General features: G+C 40.2%; 1 protein-coding gene across 1 annotated transcript; it reads right to left on the bottom strand.

Moving 5' to 3' along the window:
• Positions 1 to 19,378: 19,378 nt before the first annotated feature.
• TERF2IP (TERF2 interacting protein) lies at positions 19,379 to 26,379 on the bottom strand. Its single transcript, XM_081274215.1, has 3 exons — positions 25,611 to 26,379; positions 22,077 to 22,201; positions 19,379 to 19,870 (listed from the first exon to the last, which is right to left on the bottom strand). Exons 1-3 carry the CDS (start codon positions 26,278 to 26,280, stop codon positions 19,475 to 19,477), a joined length of 1,191 nt encoding a protein of 396 aa, XP_081130341.1. The 5' UTR covers positions 26,281 to 26,379; the 3' UTR covers positions 19,379 to 19,474.
• Between the last annotated feature and the right edge of the window lie 47 nt (positions 26,380 to 26,426).

Genomic DNA, 26,426 nt, shown 5'->3' with positions numbered 1-26,426 from the left:
TAAACCTTTTGAGCTGGGCATGGCAACATATGCCTGTAATCCCAGCTATTGAGGGAGAAAGACCATTTTAGCTGGGAAGTTAGGGTCTACTTGGGCAACATAGTGAGACATTGTCTTGCCAGGCATCTATAATCCCAGCTACACAGGGGGCTGAAGCAGGAGACTCACAAGTTCAAAGCCAGCCTCAGCAATTTAGTGAAGCCCTAAACAACTTATCAAGACCTTGTCTCAAAACGAAAGATAAAAAGGGCTGGGGATGTAGCCCAATGGGTTCAATCTATGAAACCAAAAAAATAAATAAATAAAATTAGAAAAAATCTTATAGAATAAGAATATAAAAAAGAGAAGATGTTTGTGTGTTCTCAGCTAAGTGTTATTACAAAGGGTCAAAAATTTTTAAAAAGTTTGCAAGTTAAGAATATTCTAATAAGTTAGGGTTAATTTATCAATGAAGAAAGAATTTTTTATAAATGCAGTGTAGCCTAAGAGTACAGTGTTAATCTGCAATAGTGCACAATCATGCCCTGGGCCTTCAGACTCCAGTCACCACTCACTCACTGATTTACCCAGAGCAACTTACAGTCCTGCAAGCTGCATTCATGTTTGGCACACTTATTTGGTTTTTATGCTATATTTTTTTTTTTACTGTACCTTTTCCATGTTTAGATATATTTATACATAATTACCATTGTGTTACAACTGCCTTTAGTATTCAGTACAATAACATGCTACACAGGTTTGTTGCTCAGTAAAAGGATATATCATAGACTAGGTATGTGATAGGCTATACATCTAAGTTTGTGTGAGTGCACTCTATGGTGTTATGGTTTGGATGTGAGGTGTTCCCCAAAGACTCATGTATGAGACAATGCAAGAATGTTCAGAGGAGAAATGATTGGGTTATGAGTGCCTTAATCTAATTGGTGGATTAATCCTTTGATGGGATTAAGTGAGTGGTGACTGAAGGCAGTAGGATGTGGCTGGAGGAGGTGGGTCACTGGGGGCATGCCTTTGGGTATATGTTTTGTATCTGGCAAGTGGAGTTTCTCTGCTTCTCTCTGATACACTCTTCTGCCATGATATTCTGCCTTACCTTAAGCTCCAAGGAATGGAGCCAGCTGTCTATGGACTGAGACTTCTGAACCATGAGTCCTTGAATAAACTTTTCCTTCCCTAAAATTGTTCTTGTCAGGTCTTTTAGTCCCAGCAGCGAAAAAGCTGACTAAAACAGGTGTTCATATGACAAAATCACCTAATGGTGTTTTTCTCAGAAGATATCCCGTTCATGAAGTGACACATGATTGATTATAATATAGTGATGGAGTTGTATTCTCCTACAGAGAGAATACCTCGTTTTAAGGGTAAATTCTTTGAGATAATAAATATTTTAAGCTATGTAGATCATAGCCAAACTACTGTGGCTTGAAATAGCCATAGACTATGAAAACAGTCATGAATGCCTATGACTGTTTTAAAAAAGCTTCATTTTTAAAAGCAGGCAACTGGTTGGGTACAGCCCATAATTTGTCAATCCCTGCTTCCATTTGTGATTGTAATATTGTGAATGACTATGAGGCTGGGCCTTGATTTTATTTGAGTGAGTTGTCAATGATGCTAACACCTAATACTGTTCTGAAGTCTTTCTTTGATCTGATTTTTTTTTTTTTTTTTTTGTATCAGGGATTAAGCCCAGGGGCAATTAACCACTGAGCCACATCCCCAAACTTTTAATATTTTACTTAAAGACATGGTCTCGCTGAGTTGCCTTGGGCCTCACTAAATTGCTGAGGTTGACTTTGAACTCATGACCCTCCTGCCTCAACCTTGGAAATTACAGGCATGCACCACCACACCCGGCTAGTCTGATTGTCATCAGTATTCTCTAACACTTTTCTCTCTGCTTATACTTTTATCATGTTTCCCAGATGAAAAGGATGATGTTAACAACAACAACAGATCAAAGAAAAGTGTAAAAACAAAACACCGAAATCAATTTACTCAGGAAGATGTACAAGAACTTTACAAAATATTTATGTGGACTCCTTATCCTGATTTTACAATAAGAGAAGAACTGGCCATAAAACTCCATTGTCCAGTGCATGTAATTAATGTAAGTTCAAGACCTCAAATGCATATTTCCTAGAAAGTTAAACACAATAGAATGTTAAATTCAATAAGTCTAGATAGAGGCAGGAGCTAGGGGTTGAATAGAAAGGCATAGAGTTCAGAAATAGGAGTGATCAGGCTGGGGTTGTGGCTCAGCATAGAGCACGGTGCAAGACCCTGGGTTCGATCCTCAGCACCACATAAAAATAAATAAATAAATATATTGTATCCAACTACAACTAAAGAAAAAAATAAATATGAGTGATCAATAAAAATACATATACACTATGTGGAAAATGTAAATAATTGTGAAACAATATAGTAGTATTTCATCACATATGAAAAAATAGTCATATTTTGATATGGGTATGAAAATACAATGGATATGTATTGTGAAAACTAGATTGAGTGCAGTTGATGCTGCAATAATACTACTTTAGTGGTAGTGATGGTGGTTTGGCAAGCATGCTGGCTTTGCAGGTTTATAGGATTGAGATACTGAGTACATTTTAAAGGTAGAGCTTAAATAGCTGACTGCCATATTGGACATAGTGGTGAAAGATAAGGTAGAGTCAAAGACGACTTCAGTGTTTTGACTTGAGTCCATTGGAGATGAGCGTTGCCTTTTACTAAGGAGGGGAACTAGAGAAAAGCAGGTATGTGTGTGTCGGAAAAATCACCATTACACTTTGGACACATGATGTTTTATCTGCTAGATAAATATTCCAGTGGAACTCTAAAGTTTTCAGCCAGATATGTAAGTCTGAAGTTCAGGGGAGGGTACTTAACTGGAGAAATAAATTCGAGAATTGGCTATGTATTGATAGTACCTGTGGTACCTGCCATATGCCCTCACAGAGTGGTAAGTACTTTCTAGCTATTTGCTGTATGAGCCAACATTTTTTAGAAATTTTTCTTATTATCTAATCAGTTTAGAAAATGTTATTAATTACTGTAAAAATTGACCATTCTGTTGTAGTTTATAAACAGATTTCTAAAGATATCCCTTGTTCTTCATTCTGGAATATTGCCTAGATCACTGAGTTTATTGGTTGCTTAAAAGTTGGAAGAAACTACCCATTAATATATATTAGAAGGGGATTAAAGTTCAGGTTTGGAAGAAAAAAATATATAGAAAAATATTATGTAGATAACTTTGTTGCTAAAAACTATAAAAAAAAAAAAATTTCTGGGCTGGAGTTGTGGCTCAGTGGTAGAGTGCTTACCTAGCACGTGTGAGGCATTGGGTTGGATCCTCAGCACCACATAAAAATAAATAAATAAATAAAATAAAGGTATTGTGTCCATCTACAACTAAAAATATGGAAAAAAATTTCTTTCTTTTTTTTAATATTTATTTTTTAGTTTTCAGTGGACACAACATCTTTGTTGGTATGTGGTGCTGAGGATCGAACCCTGGCCGCACGCATGCCAGGCGAGCGCGCTACCTCTTGAGCCACATCCCCAGCCCAAGGAAAAAAAAATTCTGGGGGCTGGGGTTGTGGCTCAGGGGTAGAGCACTCACCTAGCACGTGTGAGGCATTGGGTTGGATCCTCAGCACCACATAAAAATAAATAAATAAAATAAAAGTATTGTGTTCAACTACAACTAAAAAAAAAATTTAAAAAATGCAAATGATCAATAATTTCTCAAAAGGAATTAGAAAACCATGATATGACTACAGAAGAAATCGAAACAGTGATCAAATATGTAAATACAGATTTTTAGTGTTATTTTTATATTTTAGAATTTATGACTACTGGATTTCTTAATGTCAATAGTGGGTTGTCGGGTTTTTAGCCCCGCCCCCCAGCAGGATCTCCTTTATTGAGGAAGTACACACAGCTTTATACTGCACAGGAGCCAATCAGAATAAAGGTCAGAGGGGTGGAGCAAGTTCACATGCACTCCTATCCCATAGTCCCTAAGGGAAGGCAGGAGCTGTCCTCAAGGGCTTAAGAGTCCTGGACCTATCCTGGAGGTAGTCTGCCTCTTCTGTCACCACCCACAGCATCACCTCCTGGCTGATCGCCAGGAGCCATCCCAGCCACATGTGCGGCCCCAAGACCCGGAAGCAGGCAGCCATGCCCTACAGTGGTTTTTTTTTTTTTTTTTTTTTTTTTTAATTTTTAGTTATAGATGGACACAATACACAATATCTTTATTTATTTATTTTCATGTGATGCTGAGGCTCAAACCCAGTGCCTCACTCGTGCATGGCAAGTGCTCCGCCACTGAGCTACAACCCCAGCCCTCAGAGTGGCTTTTAATCATTTTCCATGGCTGTCAAAGGGCAGTCTCATAAGAGTAAGTTAATGGAGAATAGCAGTTAAATTGTACTGGATTGGATGGGGTTGCATGTGCTTATAGAAGGTACCCCAAGATGTGATCAGGAAGCAAGCCTGAGGGGCATGGAAGGGTGCAGGAGGCCTAATGATGGAAGAAGGGAACGCTTGTTTTTTGGTTGGATTCTTGAAATCTGTGTCCCCCACCATCCCCCGGCTCTGTAATTTCTGACAAATTAGTGACTCTTGTATCTCAGCTTTCTCTAAAATATGTTTAATTCTCTGTTGTGGTGTGGTTGAGAGGAGAAAATAAGAGTGCGTCTGCAGGTGCCTGATTCATTGTGAAATTTTATTTTATTTTATTATTATTATTTTTTTCAGAGTAGAAATTAGAAGTTTATTAAAGGACAGCAGAAAAGACTTCTCCCGGAGGAAGAGGGACCCAAGAGGTGGAATCCCGTGAAATTTTATTAAAAATAAAAATAAAAAATAAAAGATCTTTGTAGCTTCACTGCAATGATTAGCCTGAAGCAATTCTGAATTTGGTGGCCCAAGAGATGGAAATATAAAACCAGAGGTTAATGGAGGTAGTTTATCCAACTGACTATCCTATTGTCTCAACTGTAAATCATTCTTTTATAGTCTGGGTACAAGAAAAGCATTCTATTCATCTCTCCCTTCCTCAAAACCCTGAAAATTTGGAAAGCATTTTACTATCCTCTTTAGGGAGCAGAAAAATCAGGATTAGATAAGCTGAATGAAGTGATTAAGGTCATACAGTAAATATGTGGCAATGATTCAAATAATTCCTTACTTGTGGCCCTTGAACCTTATGCATGTAAGAATTATAAGCATATGAGAAACAGAAGTGTGGAGTGTCAGAAAGTACATCATTATTTCACTCAGGTAGGGCAGGGTTTGGGGACAAAAGCATGCACAAGTGGGACAGTTGGAGGGCTCCTCTGCAGAGTGTACAGACTGGGTCAATTTCTGAACAAGGGAGAGAAGACTTCAAAAGGGTAACAAAGAGTTTATGAAGAGACTCTGGATGGCCTTGGTTTGCATGTAAACTATAGGGTCACTTCTCCGGTGCAGGTGCAGGTTGTTTTGATTCCAGAAATGCTCAATGCATGACCTGTGTAATCACACATGTAGCCTCAGGAAAGACATCTTACTCAAAAGTCAGAATGCAAGTCAAATTCTCCTACATTGAGGAAATACATTGAAGAATATAATCAGATAAGTAGATTTGATTAAAACTACATTATCTTCTCCTTTTAGAACTGGTTTCAGAATAATAGAGCTTGACTTCCACCTGAAGACAGGCAAAGAATATTTGCTATGTGGAAACAACAAAATCACCAAATCCAAACCCATCCACTTTTAAGCAACCAGGCTGTGGCTCCCAGCTATACCACCGAGCACAGTTTCTTTTATGCCCAGACAGCTCAGACAGGCATCGCTGGTGGCTCAACTTTGGATAAACAAGAGGTTCCCACTCAAAAAATGTGCTCAGATTGTTCCTCTCTGTGGACACAAGGACTTCCCATCCAAAGTTGTGCTCCAGTTGCTCTTCTTAGGAGACACAAGAGAGTCCCCATTAAGTAGGCTCCAGTTGCTGCTCCCTTTTGGAACAAGGACTTCTCGGTCAACAACTATGTTCCAGATGCTTTTTCTCTGAAGACACAAGGGCTTCCTTGTCAACAGGTGGTGCCAACACCTCCATGGTGGCAGGCACTGGAAAGCAACCAGGCTGTACTTTGGAGTATGGAGATGACACAGAAAGTGAGTCTTTTGACAGTTCTTTTCCAGGATGTAGCTGAGCAGTTGCCTACATCCTTCTGTGTCTTCTGTGCATGCTTTTGACAGGGATAGGACTGAGACCAAGGAAAGCCAGCATGCAAGTTCCTCCCTTTTTCTTTCTTTCTTCTTTTTTTTTTAATATTTATTTTTTAGTTGTAGTTGGATATAATATCTTTATTAATTTTTTTTATGAGGTGTTGGGGATCAAACCCAGGGCTTCACCTGTGCTAGGTGAGCGCTCTACCACTAAGCCACAACCCCAGCCCCAAGTATCTCCCTTTTTCATAAGGCTGATATTAAGCATAATGAAGTGAGGCAGTAGGAAGAAGAGACCACTCTCATTATTCAATATCACAAGATCAGCAGCAGAAATGGCAGAAACCCACAAAATTACAATTATTACCTGCAACAGCATCAACAACCTGAGCTTCTGAAGAGCAGATTCTATTCCACCAACAGCTGCCAAGTGCCCTCCCCTCAGTTGCAGCTGCAGGGTCAGTTTCCTCAGACTCAAGGAAAGTCCTTGTTCTCTCAGCTGCATCCAGGTGGTTTGCAGCTCACCATTACCATCTCTGGGGCGATGAATGAAGCACAAGACTTTAGAGCAACCCAGAGCTCAAATGCAGCAGCTCTGGGATAAAGAGTCTACAAGATCTCACCTCAAGGACCAAGATCTAAGAAGTAGTGCCAAGTAGGTCAGCCTACAGTCACCCACATGGCAGGTCCAGGTCACGGCCAAGGCCTCTCCAGAAGTATCCACATAAAAAATAAAATAGAAATTTTAAAAAATCTGTCTTCAGGCATAGACAAATTTCTTAAGTCATATGATTTGTCCATATTGAATCAGGAAGATATACACAATTTAAACAGACCAATATCAAGTGATAAAATAGAAGATGCCATCAGAAGCTTATCAACCAAGAAAAGCCCAGGACTGGATGGATACACAGCCAAGTTCTACAAGACCCTTAAAGAAGAACTAATACCAATACTGTTCAATTTATTTCAGGAAATAGAAAAGGAGGCAGCACTTCCAAACTCATTCTATGAGGCCAATATCACCCTGATCCCCAAAATCAGCAAAGACACATCAAAGAATGTTGAGAGCCACAGCTGAAGGGGCCCCAGCAAACTTCCAGCTGCCAGCTGATGATTGGCTCACAGCAGCCCCAGCAAACTTCTAGCTGCCAACTGATTGGCTCCTCTGCAGTGATGCTCATTGGGCTGTTTCCCCGCCCTTTCAGACCACAGAGCTGCTCATTGGGGGACTTTTTTTGGCTCCGCCCACATGACCCAGCTAATTGGCCTCAAGAGCAGGAGGAGTGGGGGAGATAGAGAGGCTTGTGGGAAGCCGGTGGTGGCAGTTGGTCTCTGAGGGTTTTTCCTGAAGAGCTGTGTGGTGCCGTGTGTGTGTGTTCTAAAAATAAAGTTCGTTTCTTTTGACAAGTGGCTCCTGAATTGTGCCCAACCAGACTGCAGCATTTGGTGGCTCGCACAGGGAAGGACTGAGGGTAAGTGATAAGGTAAACTGCTCAACCCTGAGGGCAGGGCGAGAGGATGGGTAGCCATTTTAAGATTCTTCTTTTGTTTTGCTTCACTTTTCTTTTAAGTTGCCTGTCCCTGGAGATGTGTAAAATGGAAGAAAAACCGCTCACATCTGAGGAACAGATAGGGAGAAAGGACGGATGGACATTTCAGGAGGATAGAAAGGCTGATATAATGATTTTTTGTTGTTCCACTCTGTTTCAGTTTTGTTTGGCATTATCTTGTTGGGTTGTATTATAGTTATAGTAGAAAAATTCAAGTAAAAGAGAAGGTCTCTCGAACTAGTCAGACAGAGGAAAAAATTCAAGTAAAAAAGAAGGTCTCTTGAGCTAGTCAGACAGAGGAAGAAAGTTTAGAGCAGAAAAAGCCATTGGGGGAAAATTACAACAGGAGACTGCTACTAACACCTTTCTATCACCAGAGGGCGTAAGTGTCCAACCAACAGCGCCACCTCTACAGGAGACTGCTACTAACACCTTTCTATCACCAGGGGGTGTAAGTGTCCAACCAACAACACCACCTTTATATGCTGGGATCCTGAGACAGGATCTCAAATATTAACATGCCCTGTATTTGAGCAGGCAGGAGGGCAGCGAATTCACGATGCTTTAAATTTTAAAACAGTGAAGCAGCTAAAAGAGGCTGTAACAACCTATGGTCCTCAAGCACCCTTCACTGTAAGCATGGTCGAATCCATTACCAACTTGAACATGACGCCAGCAGATTGGACTAATATTTGTAAAGCTATGCTAAATGGAGGACAATACCTGTTTTGGAAGGTTGCCAATGAGGAATTTTGCAAGGAGACAGCTAGGTGAAATGCAGCAGCCGGTTATCCTCAGAGAAATCTAGATATGTTGTTAGGAAAGGGACCTTATGAGGATCAGCAGCAACAAATTGCATATGATCCTGGCATATACTCACAAATTGCTGCAGATGTGGTTAGGGCATGGAAGACTTTACAAGGACATGGAGGTTTACAAGGTCAATTATCTAAAGTAATACAAGGAGCTAATGAACCTTACGCTGAATTTGTAGATAGGCTTATTCAAACAGCTACCAGAGTTTTTGGGAATACAGAACAAGCAATGCCATTAATAAAACAACTGGCTTATGACCAAGCAAATCGTTGGTGCAGGGAAGTCATTAGACCATGGAAACATGAAGATTTAAACACATATATTTAATTATGTAGAGACATTAATGAACAAGGGCAAGTCATGGCAGCTGCAGTACAACAGGCTTTAGATGCCAGGCCAAAAACATGCTACAATTGTGAACAAACAGGACATTTTAAAAGGAATTGCCCCATAGGAGGAGGGTTTAACAAAACTAGGTATCAAAGGAGTAGAATACCGGGTATTTGCCCACGATGTCGTAGGGAGACATTGGGCTAATAAATGCCATTCTCAAACCACCATAGAGGGTACTCCATCATCAAAAAACGAACAAGGACCAGGTGTCTATCCACTACATCGTGGAGAAAGGCATCGGGCTCCATTGCCAAAAAATGGACAGGGGGGCCCAATGCTCCGGGGCCCAAGACCACAAATATACGGAGCATTGGAGGAACTCAGCAACCCCATCAGGGTAGTGCCCAGGACACATTGTCCATTAGATCCCTCATCAGACAAACCAGAGGGAGCACAGGGTTGGACATCTGTGCCTCCGCCAGAACAGTACTAACTCCAGAGATGGGAGTTCAAATCATTCCCACAGGGATAAAAGGACCTCTTCACAAAGGAACAGTAGGCTTATTATTGGGACGCAGTTCTTCTACTCTAAAATGACTTATGATAAGTCCTGGGGTAATTGATCCTGATTATGAAGGTGAAATAAAAATTATAGTCAGTTCTCCAAAGGGTATATCAGTAATTTCACCAGGAGATAGAATAGCACAGTTACTAATAATACCCAGCCTACATGATAAATTTTCCAGTCGTACTGTAGAAAAAGGTTCCAAGGGATTAGGCTCCACAGGTGTAGATTGGGCTATGCTTTCTTTAAATTTAGATTCTTGCCCCATGCTAAAACTAAATATTCAAGGACATGAATTTAATGGGCTACTGGATACAGGTGCAGACCTTAGCATCATCTCTCCTCAAGAATGGCCAAAACATTGGTCATTACACCAAGCCACTCAAACGCTTCAAGGCCTAGGAGTGGCAACTAATCTCCATAGAAGTGCAATGGTATTAGATTGGAAGGATCCTGAAGGATGTGAAGGAACTATACAACCATATGTATTGGATCATCTTCCCGTAAATTTATGGGGATGAGATGTACTAGATCAATTAGGTTTGACATTAACAAATAACATCAATCAAAATGCACCCACTATTATGGCTAGACAAGGTTTTAGGAAAGGAAAAAGATTAGAAAAACAAGAACAAGGTATAGCAGCACCAATACAAATAGATCAAGGAACGGACAGACATGGGTTGGATTTTCAGAAGGGGCCACTGAGACAATAAAAATTCCTTGGAAATCAGAAAGACCAGAATGGGTTCCTCAGTGGCCCCTGACTAACGAAAAGATATAAGCAGCCCATGACCTGGTCAAACAACAATTAGCAGAAGGACATATACAACCTTCTGTATCTCCCTAGAATACTCCCATTTTTGTCATCAAAAAGAAATCTGGTAAATGGAGATTATTGCAAGATTTAAGAGCCATTAATAATGAGATGGTTATTATGGGACCTGCTCAATCGGGGATTCCTCAATTGCTTCTTTGCCAAAAACTTGGTATGTTTTAGTTATAGATATTAAAGATTGTTTTTTTTTTTTCAATTCCAATTCATCCTGAGGATAGTCCACGTTTTGCATTTACTATCCCTGCACTAAATCATGAAGGCCCTGATCAGAGATATGAATGGAAAGTACTCCCTCAAGGGATGGCTAACAGCCCAACTACGTGTCAAATTTATGTTAACAAAGTAATCCAGCCACTTAGAAATCAAAATCCTGAACTACAAATATTTCACTATATGGATGATGTATTATTAGCACACAACGATAAAAACACATTGCTAGAATGTTATGCCACACTTACAAACTTATTAAAAAATTATAATCTAGAGATAGCAATAGATAAAGTACCATTAATATTTTCCAATTAATTATTTAGGAGTTCTATTATCCTCAACCATGGTCCATCCATCAAAAATTCAAATACGAGTAGATCAACTCAAATCACTTAACGACTTTCAAAAGTTATTAGGAGACATAAATTGGATAAGGCCTTATCTAGGTATACCAACAGGAGAGTTGGGACCTTTATTTGATATCCTAAAAGGTCCATCAGATCCAAATTCACCCTGAATGTTAACTCCTGAAACAAGAAAGGCATTAAAAATCATTGAAACATATATGGAAAATATGCATTTGGATAGAATTGATATAAGTTTGCCTTTATTATTTATTGTACTACCAACAAAAAAAAGGAATAAAAGCAGCAAAGGGAGTGTTTGGAATTTCTCCCAATAAAATTATTACTCCATATACTATGAATCAAATTGATGAGTTAGCTAATGAGTTAAATACTTGGGCAATAATCATGTGCAAATCTAATGTTTCATTTGATAACCACTTATCATCTAATCCTTTATTGTCTTTTTGTTCATTGCATCCTGTAATTTTTCCAAAAATGCCAAGAAAAACACCTATCATGAATGCTCCAAATATATTCACTGATGGGTCTAATAATGGTACAGCAGCAGTAGTTACCCCTGATCAAACTTTTACATTTTCAGTACCCAAACAATCAGCTCAAAAGGTAGAGCTTAATGCAGTATTACAAGCTTTTGTGATGTTTAAAGATTCTGTATTTAATTTATTTTCCGATAGTCAGTATATAGTTAATGCTGTAGTATCCCTTGAAGATGCTGGTAGGATTTCCCCTTCCTCTACTGTTTTCTCTTTGCTTTCCATTATACAAAGTCTAATCTGGGACAGAAAAGATCCGTTCTTTATAGGACATATCAGGGCACATACAGGATTGCCTGGAGCCCTTAGTTTGGGCAATGATTTAGCAGATAAAACTACACATGACATACATATTTTCTCTACACTAGAAGAAGCTACAAATTTTCATAAAAAGTTCCATGTCAATGCTAATACTTTACAAAAGTGTTTTTAAATAACTAAGGAACAAGCTAGACAAATAATAAAACAATGTCAAAATTGTGTGACCTTTTTACCACAAGTTAATCTTGGAGTCAATCCTAGAGGACTGATACCTAACCATATTTGGCAGATGGATGTCACACACTTGCCAGAATTTGGAAAATTCAAATATTTGCATGTTACAGTTGATACTTCTGCTGGATTTTTGATGGGCTCCCTTCATGCTGGAGAAAAAACTAAAGATATTATAGCTCATTGCTTACAAAATTTTGCCACTGTGGGCGTTCCAAAACAGTTAAAAACAGATAATGCCCCTGGTTATACTTCTACCTCTTTTAAACAATTTTGCTCATCATTTGGCATTACTCATATAACAGGAATCCCATATAATCCACAGGGACAAGGCATAGTTGAAAGAGCTCATCAAACTATTAAAATGTACTTATTAAAGCAAAAAGAGGGAATTGGGAAGGGGTATATATTCACCAAAGATAAACTTAAAATAACCCTTTTTACTCTAAACTTTTTAAATTTGGATTCATCAGGACTTAGTGCTGCGGAAAGGCATATGTGTCCAAAAAATGTACATAAGCCCAGGGTACTTTGGAAGGATATTCTAACAGGACAATGGAAAGGTCCTGACCCATTAATTGTCTGGAGTCGGGGGTCTTTTTGTGTGTTTCCACAGGGAGAACAGCAGCCGATTTGGATTCCAGAGAGATTAACTAAAGTTCTGACCCAGTGATTGTCTGGAGTTGGGGTCTGTTTGTGTGTTTACACAGGAAGAACAGCAGCCGATTTGGATTCCAGAGAGATTAACTAAAGTGATTTATACAGACCAAAAAGAAGATGATTTGGCTCAAATCCATAACAGCTGATATCCAAAACTCCAGTTTGGCTATCCTTACATCTGCGATAGAACCAGGATGCTTTTTTCAATATCTATTTTATTATTACCCTTTCCCACATCATGAAGTTCTATTTTGTTTTTTGAGCTCATACAGACCTAGGTTAATGTTTTGCTGATCAGTTCTATTTTTTGACTATAGAGTTTTTAAACATTGCAATGGAGATTTCACCTGTAAAAAGTTATAAGGCCTCTACTATTATGTGTTGTATTATGTGTGCACACTTGTGTTTTATGTTGTACGTTTGTATGTACGTATGACCATATATCATATATGATGAGCGCTCATGAAAAAATGGATCCAAAATTTTTTTTTTATTCACGTGATTTAAATGGTTTAATTTAAATTACGTAAACAGCTGTTGAGGATTGTTTTAATATGTGAACAAAAAAGGAGGTTAACAGATCTGTTTGTTTACTTTCACCTTTCCTTTTCATTATATTTAATAATTCTGTTCAAAATAATGTAAATTGTTCAGAAAATTATTTTCTTTCAGTGCCTGCTAGAATGTTACATAATTTTTTCTTTAGCCATTATTGCCAGAATTCCTATCTTTATCCCAGTGCCAGTGAAGACAAAGATAAAACCAATCTACAGCTTCTGCAATAGCTATCACTGAACTGCTTGCAGAACTTGCCTGGACTATGTATCACTTGTATGCATTGGGAACTCACTTGTATGCATAGTGAACTATCTGTTGGTGCAGCGACCTGTGGTAGTGTTGGGGTATTTTTGCTGATGGTGTCATCGGTGGTACAATTTTTCCAAAAGGAGCCGTCAATTGGCTTGGTCTATCTTCCTCCCTTCTACTTGTGATGGTCGTTCAGCTAAAATTTGGGGACCAACAGAGGTGAGGCAAAGAACCTCACCACCACCACCACCACCCCCCCCCCGCTGGTACAAAGACCTATCCACAGATGTGGCTGTATGCTGGACCGGTAGTCAATGACGGGTAAGAGCCAATTGCAATGGTACCAACCTAAGACAGGAGGCTGATGCCTTGAGGTCAGCTCATCCAATGACGGGTAAGGACCATATGTAGTATTGGACAACCTAAGGCAGGCACGGTCCCTAAGCCACATGCTTGTTGTTTAAACAGAGAGGGGGAGATGTTGAGAGCCACAGCCGAAGGGGCCCCAGCAAACTTCCAGCTGCCAGCTGATGATTGGCTCACAGCGGCCCCAGCAAACTTCTAACTGCCAACTGATTGGCTCCTCTGCGGTGATGCTCATTGGGCTGTTTCCCCGCCCTTTCAGACCACAGAGCTGCTCATTGGGGGACTTTTTTTGGCTCCGCCCACGTGACCCAGCCAATCAGCCTCAAGAACAGGAGGAGTGGGGGAGGTGGAGAGGCTTGTGGGAAGCCGGTGGTGGCAGTTGGTCTCTGAGGGTTTTTCCTGAAGAGCTGTGTGGTGCCCTGTGTGTGTGTTCTAAAAATAAAGTTCATTTCTTTCGACAAGTGGCTCCTGAATTGGGCCCAGCCAGACAAAAGAAAGAAAACCTCAGACCAATGTCTCTAATGAACATAGACACAAAATTTCTCAATTTTATCTGGCAAATCGAATACAAAAACATATCAAAAAAATCACCACCACGATCAAGTAGGTTTCATCCCAGAGATGCAAGGTTGGTTCAACATACGGAAATCAATAAATGTAATTCATCACATCAATAGACTTAAAGACAAGAATCATATGATCATCTCAATAGACGCAGAAAAAAGAATTTGACAAAAATACAGCATCCCTTTATGTTCAAAACACTAGAAAAACTAGATATAACAGGAACATATCTCAACATCATAAAGGCTATCTACGCTAAGCCTCAGGCCAACATCATTCTAAATGGAGAAAAATTAAAGGCATTCCCTCTAAAAACTGGAACAAGACAGGGATGCCCTCTTTCACCACTTCTATTCAACACAGTTCTTGAAACACTGGCCAGAGCAATTAGACAGACAAAAGAAATTAAAGGGATATGTATAGAAAAGAAAGCCCTATACAGATTTAATGTAATTCTGATCAAAATCCCAATGGCATTCCTTATAGAAATAGAAAAAGCAATCATGAAATTCATCTGGAAAAATAAGAGACCCAGAATAGCTAAAGCAATCCTTAGCAGGAAGAGTAAAGCAGGTGGCATCGCTATATCAGACCTTAAACTACACTATAGAGCAACAGTAATAAAAACAGCATGGGATTGGCACCAAAACAGACTGGTAGACCAATGGTACAAAATAGAGGACATAGACTAACCCACAAAATTACAATTATATTAGACAAAGGTGCCAAAAACATGCACTGGAGAAAAGATAGCATCTTCAACAAATGGTGCTGGGAAAACTGGAAATCCATATGCAACAAAATGAAATTAAACCCCTATCTCTCACCATTCACAAAACTCAACTCAAAATGGATCAAGGACCTAGGAATTAAACCAGAGACTCTGCATCTAATAGAAGAAAAAGTAGGCCCTAATATTCATAATGTGGGATTAGGCCCCAACTTCCTTAGTAAGACTTCTATATCGCAAGAATTAAAACCAAGAATCAATAAATGAAATGGAATCAAACTAAAAAGTTTCTTCTCAGCAAAAGGAACAATCTGTGAGGTGAAGAGAGAGCCTACATCCTGGGAGCCAATTTTCACCCCTCACACATCAAATAGAGCACTCATCTCTAGGGTATATAAAGAACTCAAAAATCTAAGCACCAGAAAAACAAATAACCCAATCAACAAATGGGCCAAGGACCTCAACAGACACTTCTCAAAAGAGAATATATAATCAATCAACAAATTATGAAAAAATGCTCATCATCTCTAGCAATTAGAGAAATGCAAATCAAAACTAAGATACCATGTCACTCCAGTCAGAATGGCAGCTATTATGAATACAAACAATAATAAGTGCTGGCGAGAATGTGGGGAAAAAGGCACACCCATACATTGCTGGTGGGACTACAAATGGTGCAACCAATATGGAAAGCAGTATGGAGATTCCTTGGAAATCTGGGAATGGAACCACCATTTGACCCAGCTATCCCTCTCCTCGGACTATACCCAAAGGACTTAAAAACAGCATACTACAGGGTCACAGGCACATCAATGTTTACAGCAGCACAATTCATAATAGCTAAACAGTGGAACCAACCTAGATGCCCTTCAGTGAATGAATGGATAAAAAAACATGGCATATATACACAATGGAATTTTACTCAGCAATAAAAGAGAATAAAATCATGGCATTTGCAGGAAAATGGATGTCGTTGGAGAATATAATGCTAAGTGAAGTTAGCCAATCCCACAAAAACAAATGCCGAATGTTTTCTCTGATACAAGGAGGCTGACTCAGTGGAGTAGGGAGGGAGAGCATGGGAGGAATAGATGAATTCTAGATAGGGAAGAGGGGTGGGAGGGAAATGAAGGGGGCAGGGGGTTAGCAAGGATGGTGGAATGTGATAGACATCATTATCCAAAGTACATGTATGAAGACACGAATTGGGTGTCAAGAGACTTTATATACAAATAGATATATGAAAAATTGTGGCATATACGTGTAATAAGTATTGTAATGCATTCCACTGTCATTTTTTTAATCAATAAAGATAAATAAATAAATAATGAAAAACTATCTTCAAGGTTTTGTTTTCTTCAGATCGAGAAACAGCCTCCACATATGTTAAAGCCATATAGTTTCCAGTGGCCTGAAAAAGCAGCTCAAAGGTAGCAAGAGTTTTCTGAAAAAAATAGCAGGTATAAAAATCTAAAGCAATTTCCCCATCAAGGACTCTTTCACAGCAGGACAGACACAAAGTCCTGAGTTGGCTAACAGCTTAGTTAGCTAATAGCTCCAGTGGGGCAAAAAGTGGAGGCTGAGGTTGGGCAGTATCTCCAGTGAGGATGAGGGTTCTCCAAGCCTGTCCATCTGCTGCTTTTGTCCCAACCACATATCCCATGGTTTGGTTGGGGCTTCACAGAAAACACATAGCAAGTACAAATATATAACCTGAAAATAGCCAGGCGTGATGGTGCATACCTATAATCCCAGTAGCTTGAGAGGCTGAGGCAGGAGGATTGAGAGTTCAAAGCCAGCCTCTGCAAAAGAGCAGCACTAAGCAACTCAATGAGACTCTGTCTCTAAATAAAATACAAAATAGGGCTGGGAATTTGGCTCAGTGGTTGAGTGCCCCTGAGTTCAATTCCCAGTACCAAAAAAAAAAAAAAAAAAAAAAAAAAAAAAAAAAAAAAAAAACAGAACAACAAAAAAAAACCCAAAATAGTTCATTGCCACATGTGCTCTAGAAATGAAGATATTTTGAGCAATTTTATGGTAATAATTTGAAAATCTAGATGTAATGAACATACTCTTAAGAAAAAATCAACTTTTTAGATCAGTTTTAAATCAAAGGCTGGCAGGAGACAGCTCAGTGATGTCAGAGCTTCAACACTGTCTGGAGTGTAGAGGCTAGAGCCACTGTAGGCAGGGGATGGAGCAAGTGCAGGTCCAGGCACAGACACACTCCAAGGAGTACTTCCAGCCAGGAATGTGCCAGGCTACTGTAGCTTAACATCAGGAATACCTTTTCTTTAACCCCTGGGTCCAGTTCAACTGCACCAGTGAGATCAAGAACTGAACGAGCTTATTTATTGATGACTTTCTGCATTAGGATGCTTCTGCAACAAAGTGCCTACTTCCCACCACAGGGTCTAGTAATCATGTTTTGTGGCTGGACACTTGGAATTCATACTTTTTTTTTTTTTTTTCAGGGGGTGGATATCAGGGATTGAACTCAGGGGCACTAGGTCACTGAGCTATATCCCCAGCCCTTTTTTGTTGTATTTTATTTATAAGAGACAGGGTCTCACTGAGTTGCTTAGCACCTCACTTTTGCTGAGGCTGGCTTTGAACTTGTAATCTTCCTGCCTCAGTCTCTGGAGCCGCTGGGATTACAGGCGTGTGCCATCACACATCAGCAGTTTGGTGACATAGTCCCAGCAAATCCGACATACAGGTCACTTTACTCTTGAGGTTCTAAAGGAGCTGCTGGAACTGGGTATTGTCCCTCTGGGGGATTCCTAACTGGCTTCTCTCCCCTTTGGCTCTCACCTTTTTTTTTTTTTTTTGCCATTTCTCATAGTCGAGATGCAGATCAATCTTTTCTTTTTTCCACCAGAAGCAGCAGCAACTTCTAATGGTCTATTAGTTCTAAAATGGAATTTATTGGTTCAAATCACCAATAACCAAAATGTTAGTTCCTTTATGTTTTTTTTAATATTTATTTTTTAGTTGTATATGGACACAATACCTTTATTTTATTTATTTCTATGTGGTGCTGAGGATCAAACCCAGGGCCTCACATGTGCTAGGCGAGCGCTCTACCACCGAGCCACAACCCCAGCCCCTCTTTTATGGTTTTTTATAACTAAAAGGTTTCACGTATACAATCAAAGACAACATTTTTTATGAGATCCAAATACAAAGTTATATTTATTTTCAATAATGAATTTATTTTCAACAAAGTAGAACCAATTTACTAATTTTTCAGTCTAACACAATCTTTAGCATAAAACTATGCTCAATAAATCAAAAAAACATTACTATTAACAGAATAAGTAGTTCTCTTTTTAAAATATTTTTTAATTGTAGATGGACACAAAACTTTTATTATTTATTTATTTTTTTTATGTGATGCTGAGAATTGAACTCAGTGCTTCACACATGCCAGGCAAGCATTCTACGACTAAGCAACAACCCCAGCTCTGAGTAAGTAGTTCTTGATATTCTAGGGTTTGTCTGTGTTTCAAACAAAACTGAGTGGAAGGTAAAGGAACACATACTAGAGATTTAACTGTGAAGGATTTGGCAAAACAATAGCCTGGAGCATGGTCCCCAAATATCAAATTAGCAAAGCAAATATGGGCTTTTCAAAGCAGGCCAGAAATCAGAGCTCACAGTGAGGAGGGAATGATTTCCCTTTGGGAAAGTCCATGTTCAAAGTTGTGAAATTAAATCTTCCTATATTCTAGATTTTTTTTTTTTAATTTATTTTTTAGGGCTGGGGATATATCTCAGTTCGTAGAGTGCTTGCCCTGCATGCAAAGGCCCTGGGTTCAATCCCAAGCACCACACAATTTTTTTTTTTTTTTTAGTTGTAGATGGACACAATACATTTGTTTTATTTATTAATTTTATGTGGTGCTGAGGATTGAGCCTAGTGTCTCAGACACGGTAGGCAAGCGCTCTACCACTGAGCTACAACCCCAGCCCCCCATATTCTAGATTCTTGATTTGGAATCTATCATAATCCAGAGAAACTTCTGCCAAAGGATAAGAGGCTCTTCACTTGGGCTGCACGAAAGAAAATACCTGTATGCCTAATTTTCCTCCTTTAACTTTGTCGCTAGGCTCGGCACCAATACAGCAGAGGTTCCATTCCAGCAAAGGATTACTACTACATAGACCAACCTCTCTGATTTAGATTTTCCTTGATACTTGCCAGGGACAATTCTAAATAGATCCAATTCCTTTTGTTTTTATCTTCCTACACAACTCTGCTTGGCTACAAAATCAGGCCTCACAGAACAGCAGCAGCATTGATCAGAAGAGTCAATTTTATAGGAAGAACTCTGAAGTTCAATGATTACAACTTTTTTATAGACTCATCTGAACCACCTATTTTCTTTTCTCATTATATTGCCTATTATTTCTTTCGGAATTCAATCCTCCGAGCTACATTCTGAGCACCAAATTTTTTGACCAATGCATTTCTGGTATCTTCATCATCTTTTTGCAAATCCAAGTCATCCTGTCGGGACCAAATGGGGTATCCATCAGCTCTCTGACCAGCCTCTAAAAAGTAGGAAGTAGCCTCCAGCTCACCACTATTTTTTAGAAAGGCCTGTATTACGGTTGAGAGATCCAAGTTAAACTTTTCCATTAACTGCCGAATGACCTTAATGGCAGCTCCCACCTCTGGTGTAGAGACCTTTTCTTCTTCTTCCTCCTCCTCAGGCTGTGTTTCTGAGTCTTCCTCTGGTGTAGGGGGATCATCATCACACATCGTTATATGGATTTCAAAATCAGGACTCTCATCCACCTACAGAGAATGAGTAAGACCAGTTCTGAGTTACCAAATCTCAAACTCTTATAATACCTCAACTCTCCCAACTACCACCCGCTTTCTCCTACACTACAACCATACTGGATTCCCTTCAGTTCCTCTAATATGCCATGTTACTTCTTACATTTATTCACAATGTAAATATATGTGTATGTTTATAATATGTGTGTATGTGAAAGTCTGGGGATGTGTGTGTGCACATATGTGCATATGTAAAACTGACTATGCTATTTCAACAGATTAGGAATTAAACTGAGATAACGCACAGTGACATACACCTATAATCCCAGCAACTCAGGAGGCTTAGACAGGAGGATTACAAATTCAAAGCCAGTCTCTATAAATTAGCAATGCCCTAAGTAACTTAGTGAGACCTTGTCTCAAAAAAAAGCAATATTCCCTAAATTCCTCCATTCATCACCTATTCTACCACTCATCAGCTATGGAAACTTTAAATTATTGCTCTCTTTTAAAATGAATCATCACTGGTTTCCCTTATGTTAATAAGTTAATGCATGACATCTTTTTCCTTGGACAAGATACAGAAATGATTTTCTTTCTTTTTTATTTTTTTGTTATTGAGGATAACAAGGGACACTTAGCCACTAAGCCATATTCCCAGCCCCTTTATTTTTCATTTTGAGACAGGGTCTCACTGAGTTGTTTAGGATCTTGCTAAGTTGCTAAGGCTGGTTTCAAACTTGAGATCCTCCTGCCTCAGTCTCCCAAGTCACTGAGATTACAGGCATATACCACTGTAGCCAGCTATGATTTGGATTTCTTAAAATATTATTTATCATCATTATGTTATGGTTCCTGCCTTTATCAACAACTATTATTAAATATGGGATTCCAACACATATTAGAAGGTAGACTGAAGAGTAAAATATCCCCCATTCTAAGAACACAAAAAAACTAAATTTGCCTGATTAAACCAATTACCATGGCACACATCTTTAATCCCAGCTATTTAGGAAACTGAGGCAGGAGGATCACAAATTCAAGGCTAGCCTGTGCAACTGAGCAAGACTGTCTCAAGGAAACCTTCTTTGGAATTACATTTATGCTCCTGAGAAACATAAAAAATATTTTTTTAAATGTTTTTTCCAGTTGTAAATGAACACACAATATCTTTATTTATTTTTATGACCACATAAAAATTCCTGAGGATTGAACCCAGTGCCTCACACATGCAAGGCATGCACTTTACCACTGAGCTACAGCCCCAGCCCCATTAAAAAAAAAAAAAAAAAAAAAATTTTTTAAAAGACAAATCTAGGGCCTAGGGTTGTGGCTCAATAGTAGAGTGCTCGCCTCACAAATGCGAGACCCTGAGTTCGATCCTCAGCACCACATAAAAAAAATAAATAAGTGAAATAAAGGCTTTTAAACAAAGAAAAAAAAGACAAATCCACAGTTCCGACTTTAAAAACTTATGCTGAGATCAAAGTGGGATTTTTTTTTGGATGGGAGGTACTGAGGATCAAACTCAGGGGCACTAGACCACTGAGCCACATCCCCAGACCTAGTTTGTATTTTATTTAGAGACAAGGTCTCACTGAGTTGCTTAGCACCTCACTTTTGCTGAGGCTGGCTTTTTTCTTTGTTTTTAACATTTTTTTTTTTTTTTTAGTGGTAGACGGGCACAATATCTTTATTTTTATTTATTTATTTAAAGGTTTTTTATTTTTTTAAAAAGAGAGAGAGAGAGAATTTTTGATATTTATTTTTTAGTTATTGGAGGACACAACATCTTTGTTTGTATGTGGTGCTGAGAATCGAACCCGGGCCGCATGCATGCCAGGCGAGCGTGCTACGCTTGAGCCACATCCCCAGCCCCTATTTATTTATTTTTATGTGGTGCTGAGGATCAAACCCAGGGCCTCACGAGTTGGAGGCAAGCACTCTGCCACTGAGCTACAACCCCAGCCCCAAAGTGGGATGTTTTATATTGTTTAAAAATAACTCCCTATCGTGTTTAATTTCTCTTTCTCTCCACATCACCATAGCCTAATAAAAAATAAAGTTTTATGAAGCAAAGCCTAAATCAGTCCCACTTTCCCTTTTCTTTTATCTTGAATTTCTCTTTTACCTTCCTGGGCCTAAGAGTATGGTAGAAGAGGTAATCAACTTCAAATTAGAAGGGCGGGGGGAGGGGGACAAATAAATCTATTTAACATACCACAACTTCCCCAAAATCCCGGGTGGCTTCTGCGAGCATCTTTTTGACTGCTTCTTCATTCCCCTTGATTTCTTCCTTCACATATTCTTCTTCTGGCAAGTCTGGAGTTCTCTTATTCTGTGGTTCTATCAAAGAAAATAACAACAAAGATTAACATTAGCCTTTTTTACATAAACCAAAAGTACAGTGCATGCTATGTGAGCTTTGGGTCAGGAGTGAGCCTGTACTCCCTCTATTAGAAGATATGTTTTTTTTATTCAGAAATGTCCAATAATCTCTATGCTTGTTTCCAAAACACTGTACTATTCCAATGATGTATTCCTAGGCTCTGACATACAAAAATATTCTTCCAGGTTCATTTATTTTTTGTTTTGTATTTACAAATGCAAATCAACAAACCACTTCAAAAGTTGGGTTCTCTGAGGCCAATCTGGGCAACTTAGTGAATAAAATTTTAGTAGAGCTTGTAATGTAGTTTAGTAGCTCAGTGCTAGAATCCTGGACTAGCATGTGGAGGCAAGGCTCTGGGTTCAATCCCCAGTACTACCACAAAACAAAAACAAAAACAAAAGAACAAAAAGGTGGGGGGGTTCTCTGAGTAGCAAATCTGAGACAGAGATTAACATTAAAGAGTTTACCAGGGAGTGCTCTTGGGAAAATACTTGAGGAAAAGAAGAAAAGCAGGAATGGGCAGGAAGAGTAGTTGAGTTGGAAAAGCATTTCAAGGAGGCTTTAGTCAAATCCAGAGCCAGGAAGGCCTTTCAGAGTTGACTGTGGTTGGGGTAAAGAACAGAGCCTTTATAACTCCACATAAGTCAGTCACTGGATACCTAGTAGAGACTTTGGGAGAGGCAACTCTTCCAGCCACTGAAGCAGACCTGGGTGGTTTACCACAATCCACTACATATCATCTGTAAAAAGAAGGCCCTTCTAACTTTAAACATCCTCTTGTTTCCCTTTTACATTTTGTTCTTTGAGAATTTAACTCTGCTCCTGCTACATTTAACAAAAATTTATGCCAAGAAAATAGCAAAAGAGTTTTTTTTTGCAACAAAACTGTTCTGCACCCTGATTTTGGTGGCGTTTACACGATTTAAACGTGTGTTAAAACAAATATAACTAGAAAACAGTTCCTCAAAAAAATTAAACATAAAAATCACCATATGTCTAGCAACTGTATTTCTGGTTATATGCCTGAAAGAATTGAAAGCAGGGCCTCAGATACCCATGTTCATAGGAGCATTATTCACAATAGACAAACAATGGAAACAAATGTGGTACATAATATTATTCAACATAAAATCATTCAGTCTTAAAACAGAATGAAATTCTGCACTACATTATGAATGAATGTTGAAGATATTATGCTAAGAGTAATAAGCCAGATACAGAATTTCAGTTTTGGAAAAAGATGGTAGCAATGGTTGCACATATGAATGTATTTAAGGCCACCAAACCAAAAACTTAAACACTTAAAATGGAAAATTTATGTTACACATCTTTTATCATAATAACATTTTTAAATGCATATAATTATATATCCATTCCCCATTTTTTTCTTCTTTTTGTGGGGGGTAAGGGGGTACTGGGGATTTAACCCAGGGGTGCTTTACTACTGAGCCACATCCCCAACCATTTTTTTTGGGGGGGGGGGCAGGTACCAGGGATTGAACTCAGGAACATTTAGCCAGTAAGCCACAACCCCAGCCCTATTTTGTATTTTATTTAGAGACAAGGTCTCACTGAGTTGTGTAGGGCCCCACTATGTTGCTGAAACTGGCTCTGAACCCACAATCCTCCTGCCTCAGCCTCCCAAACCACTGAGATTATAGGTGTGTATCACTGTGCCTGCCAGTAGTTTTTAATTTTTAAGTAATAAAATTTGTAAAATATTTCTTAGTCTCTTTGGTTTCTTGACTACCACCATGTTAATTTGGGGGTGGGTGGGTACTGGGGATTGAACTCAGGGGCCTTCAATCACTGAGCCACACTCCCTGTCCTATTTTGTATTTACATACAGGGTCTCACTCAGTTTCTTAGCACCTGGCCATTGATGAGGCTGGCTTTGATCTCATGATCCTCCTGTTTCAGCCTTCTGAGCCTCTGGGATCACAGGCAAGCGCCACTGCGCCTGGCCACCATGCTAATATTAAAAGGTACATTCATCCATATTTTTTCTTAGTCATTTTAGGATTTTAATTTTTACATTTAAATATATGATCCTCAAAACATTATTTTTTATTACTTTTGGCAAGCTATTAGGAACATGGACAAAAATAAACCACAGTTCCAAAATCACTTATTTAAAAGCCCTAACTTCATCTACTGGGATTCTTTCTCATTCCATTTCAGTCATACTGTTCTCTTTGTGGCTCTAAGAACACACCAGCTGCACTCCCACCTTGGTGCCTTTTCCTTTTGCTATTCCCTTTACCTGAAACACTCTTCCCCAGATAGTCTCCTGGGTTGCCCTGTAACTTCCTTTGATTTCTGCTCAACCATCCATTTATCAGTGGCTTTCTCTTATCACTATAGAAAATGACCTCCTCCCCATCCCTAATTTATTTTTTCTCTATAGCACTTACCACTGCCCAGCTAGCATGTTAAGCTCCATGACCACAGGGACTTTTATTTATTATATCCCAGCAGGACAACAGTGTCTGGCACTCAAACATCTGTTGAGTCAATGAATCTGAAATGTCACTTTTACCAAAAACAAAATTCCTACCAAGCCTGCTGAACAGGAGAAATAGATTTTTTTCCTCCTCGGACTTCAACTGTTAGATGGAACAGCCACATAAGCAAAGAAATGGGGGATGGGGAAAGCATGCCTCTTTAAACAAAAGGATCTGTCATTGAAGTTGCCAATACCAGTTATATGAAAAGTAAAACATCTTAATAGCTTTGGGATGTGTTTTACCATACCTGAATTCCAATTTGCAATTCAAGTGAGTTTAAAACAAAAAATCACATAAGCAAGACCAGGAGGAGACCCTCCAACTAAGGAGAACCTTCTTATGTAAATACGTATTCAATAAAGCCAAAGCACGAAAGTAAACTGATCTGGCAAGCCTTTAAAATTATTTATACTGAATCTGCCGGAACGTAGGAGGAATTTTTTTTTTTTAAACGAGTCTTTTTAAATCTCTGAAAATTTCAAGAAGCCGGTTACCCTGTTGTCTCTGGGAAGGAATAGTGGGTAGGAGGGGTGAATTTGCAATTTTCCATTTTGAAACTCTGAATACAAAACATGTTAATAAACTGGACGTCCGCCGGCCGGGTGCAGTGGAGGATGCCCGAACCCCAGCTCCTTGGGAGGCTGAGGCAGGAGGTTGGAGCTTGAGACCGACCCGGGCAGCACTACGAGACCCTGTCTCAAAACAAAACACCGAAAGCTAGTCGTTGGGAAGGTACATTAAAGCGAGAGAGCGAGGGAGAGCGTCCAGAGCGCGGGGCAATTCTACCGGATCGCAAGGAGGCGAGGCATGAGCGATGCCAGGCTGGACCTTGACAGCCCACCCCGCGCGGCCTCACCCCCGCTATCCGCAGCCTCCGGGTCCTGCTCGGCCTTGCGCTTGAGCTTCTGGGAGGAGGGGCTCACTGGGGCGTCCCCCAACAGGTACTTGTGCTCCTGGCCGCGCAGGTGCTTCAGGTAGCGGTCCTTGAGGGACTGCCACGAGTGCTGCGTGAGCGAGCTCTTCTCCATCGCCTTCCACAGGGCATTGCCCGTGACCGAGCTGGGCGAGCGGGCGTTTTCCTTCACGTAGGTCAAGATAGCCACGTCGTCCGCGTCTGTGAAGGCGATCCGCCCCGTGAGCGGCTGCGGCTCGGGCTCCGCGGCGCCCTCAGCGGAAGCCTCGGCCTTGGACTCCGGGGCCTGGTCGGCCGCTGCGCTGGGGCCCAGCCGGTAGGCCTCCAGCTCGAGCCTCTGGTTGCGCTCCACGCAGTCCAAGATGTACTGCGTGGAAATGAAGTCTCCCGAGGCCTCGGCCAGCGCCTCCCCGGGCTGGGCCAGCAGCACGGCCCCGGGCTCCTGCACCCGGCACACGGTGCCGCCGCCATGCAGGATCAGCGTCGACAGCCGGCGCTTGGCCGGGCTGGGCCGCACGTAGAACGACAAGGGGCTGCCGTCCTCCCTCACAAACAGAGTGGAGGAGTGGGTGGGCCCGTTGGGGTCCTTGCCCGATTCCATAGCCTCCGCCATGTCCCTTGCCTTGCACCACAAGAGCTGCCCGATAACTAGCGCTTTAGCACACACCTCACAACAGAGGTCCCGCCCCCGCGAAACCCAGCTCTGCGCCTGCGCGGGGCCCCCAGCGTGCCAAGAGGCCACGCCCCTTCTACCGGAAG

This window comes from Spermophilus citellus (genome assembly GCF_964194105.1).
Source record: "Spermophilus citellus genome assembly, chromosome: 18".
Lineage (NCBI taxonomy): Eukaryota > Metazoa > Chordata > Mammalia > Rodentia > Sciuridae > Spermophilus > Spermophilus citellus.
The sequence above is the reverse complement of the archived record's forward strand: the minus strand, read 5'-3'. Positions and strand labels throughout refer to the sequence as shown.

Coding starts and splice junctions, on each gene's coding strand:
- TERF2IP (XM_081274215.1), bottom strand. CDS start 26,280: ATGGCGGAGGCTATGGAATCGGGCAAGGACCCCAACGGGCCCACCCAC. Junction 22,202..25,610: donor GGAGGCTGCGGATAGCGGGG/GTGAGGCCGCGC, acceptor TTTCTTTGATAG/AACCACAGAATAAGAGAACT. Junction 19,871..22,076: donor GGGATTTTGGGGAAGTTGTG/GTATGTTAAATA, acceptor CATTCTCTGTAG/GTGGATGAGAGTCCTGATTT.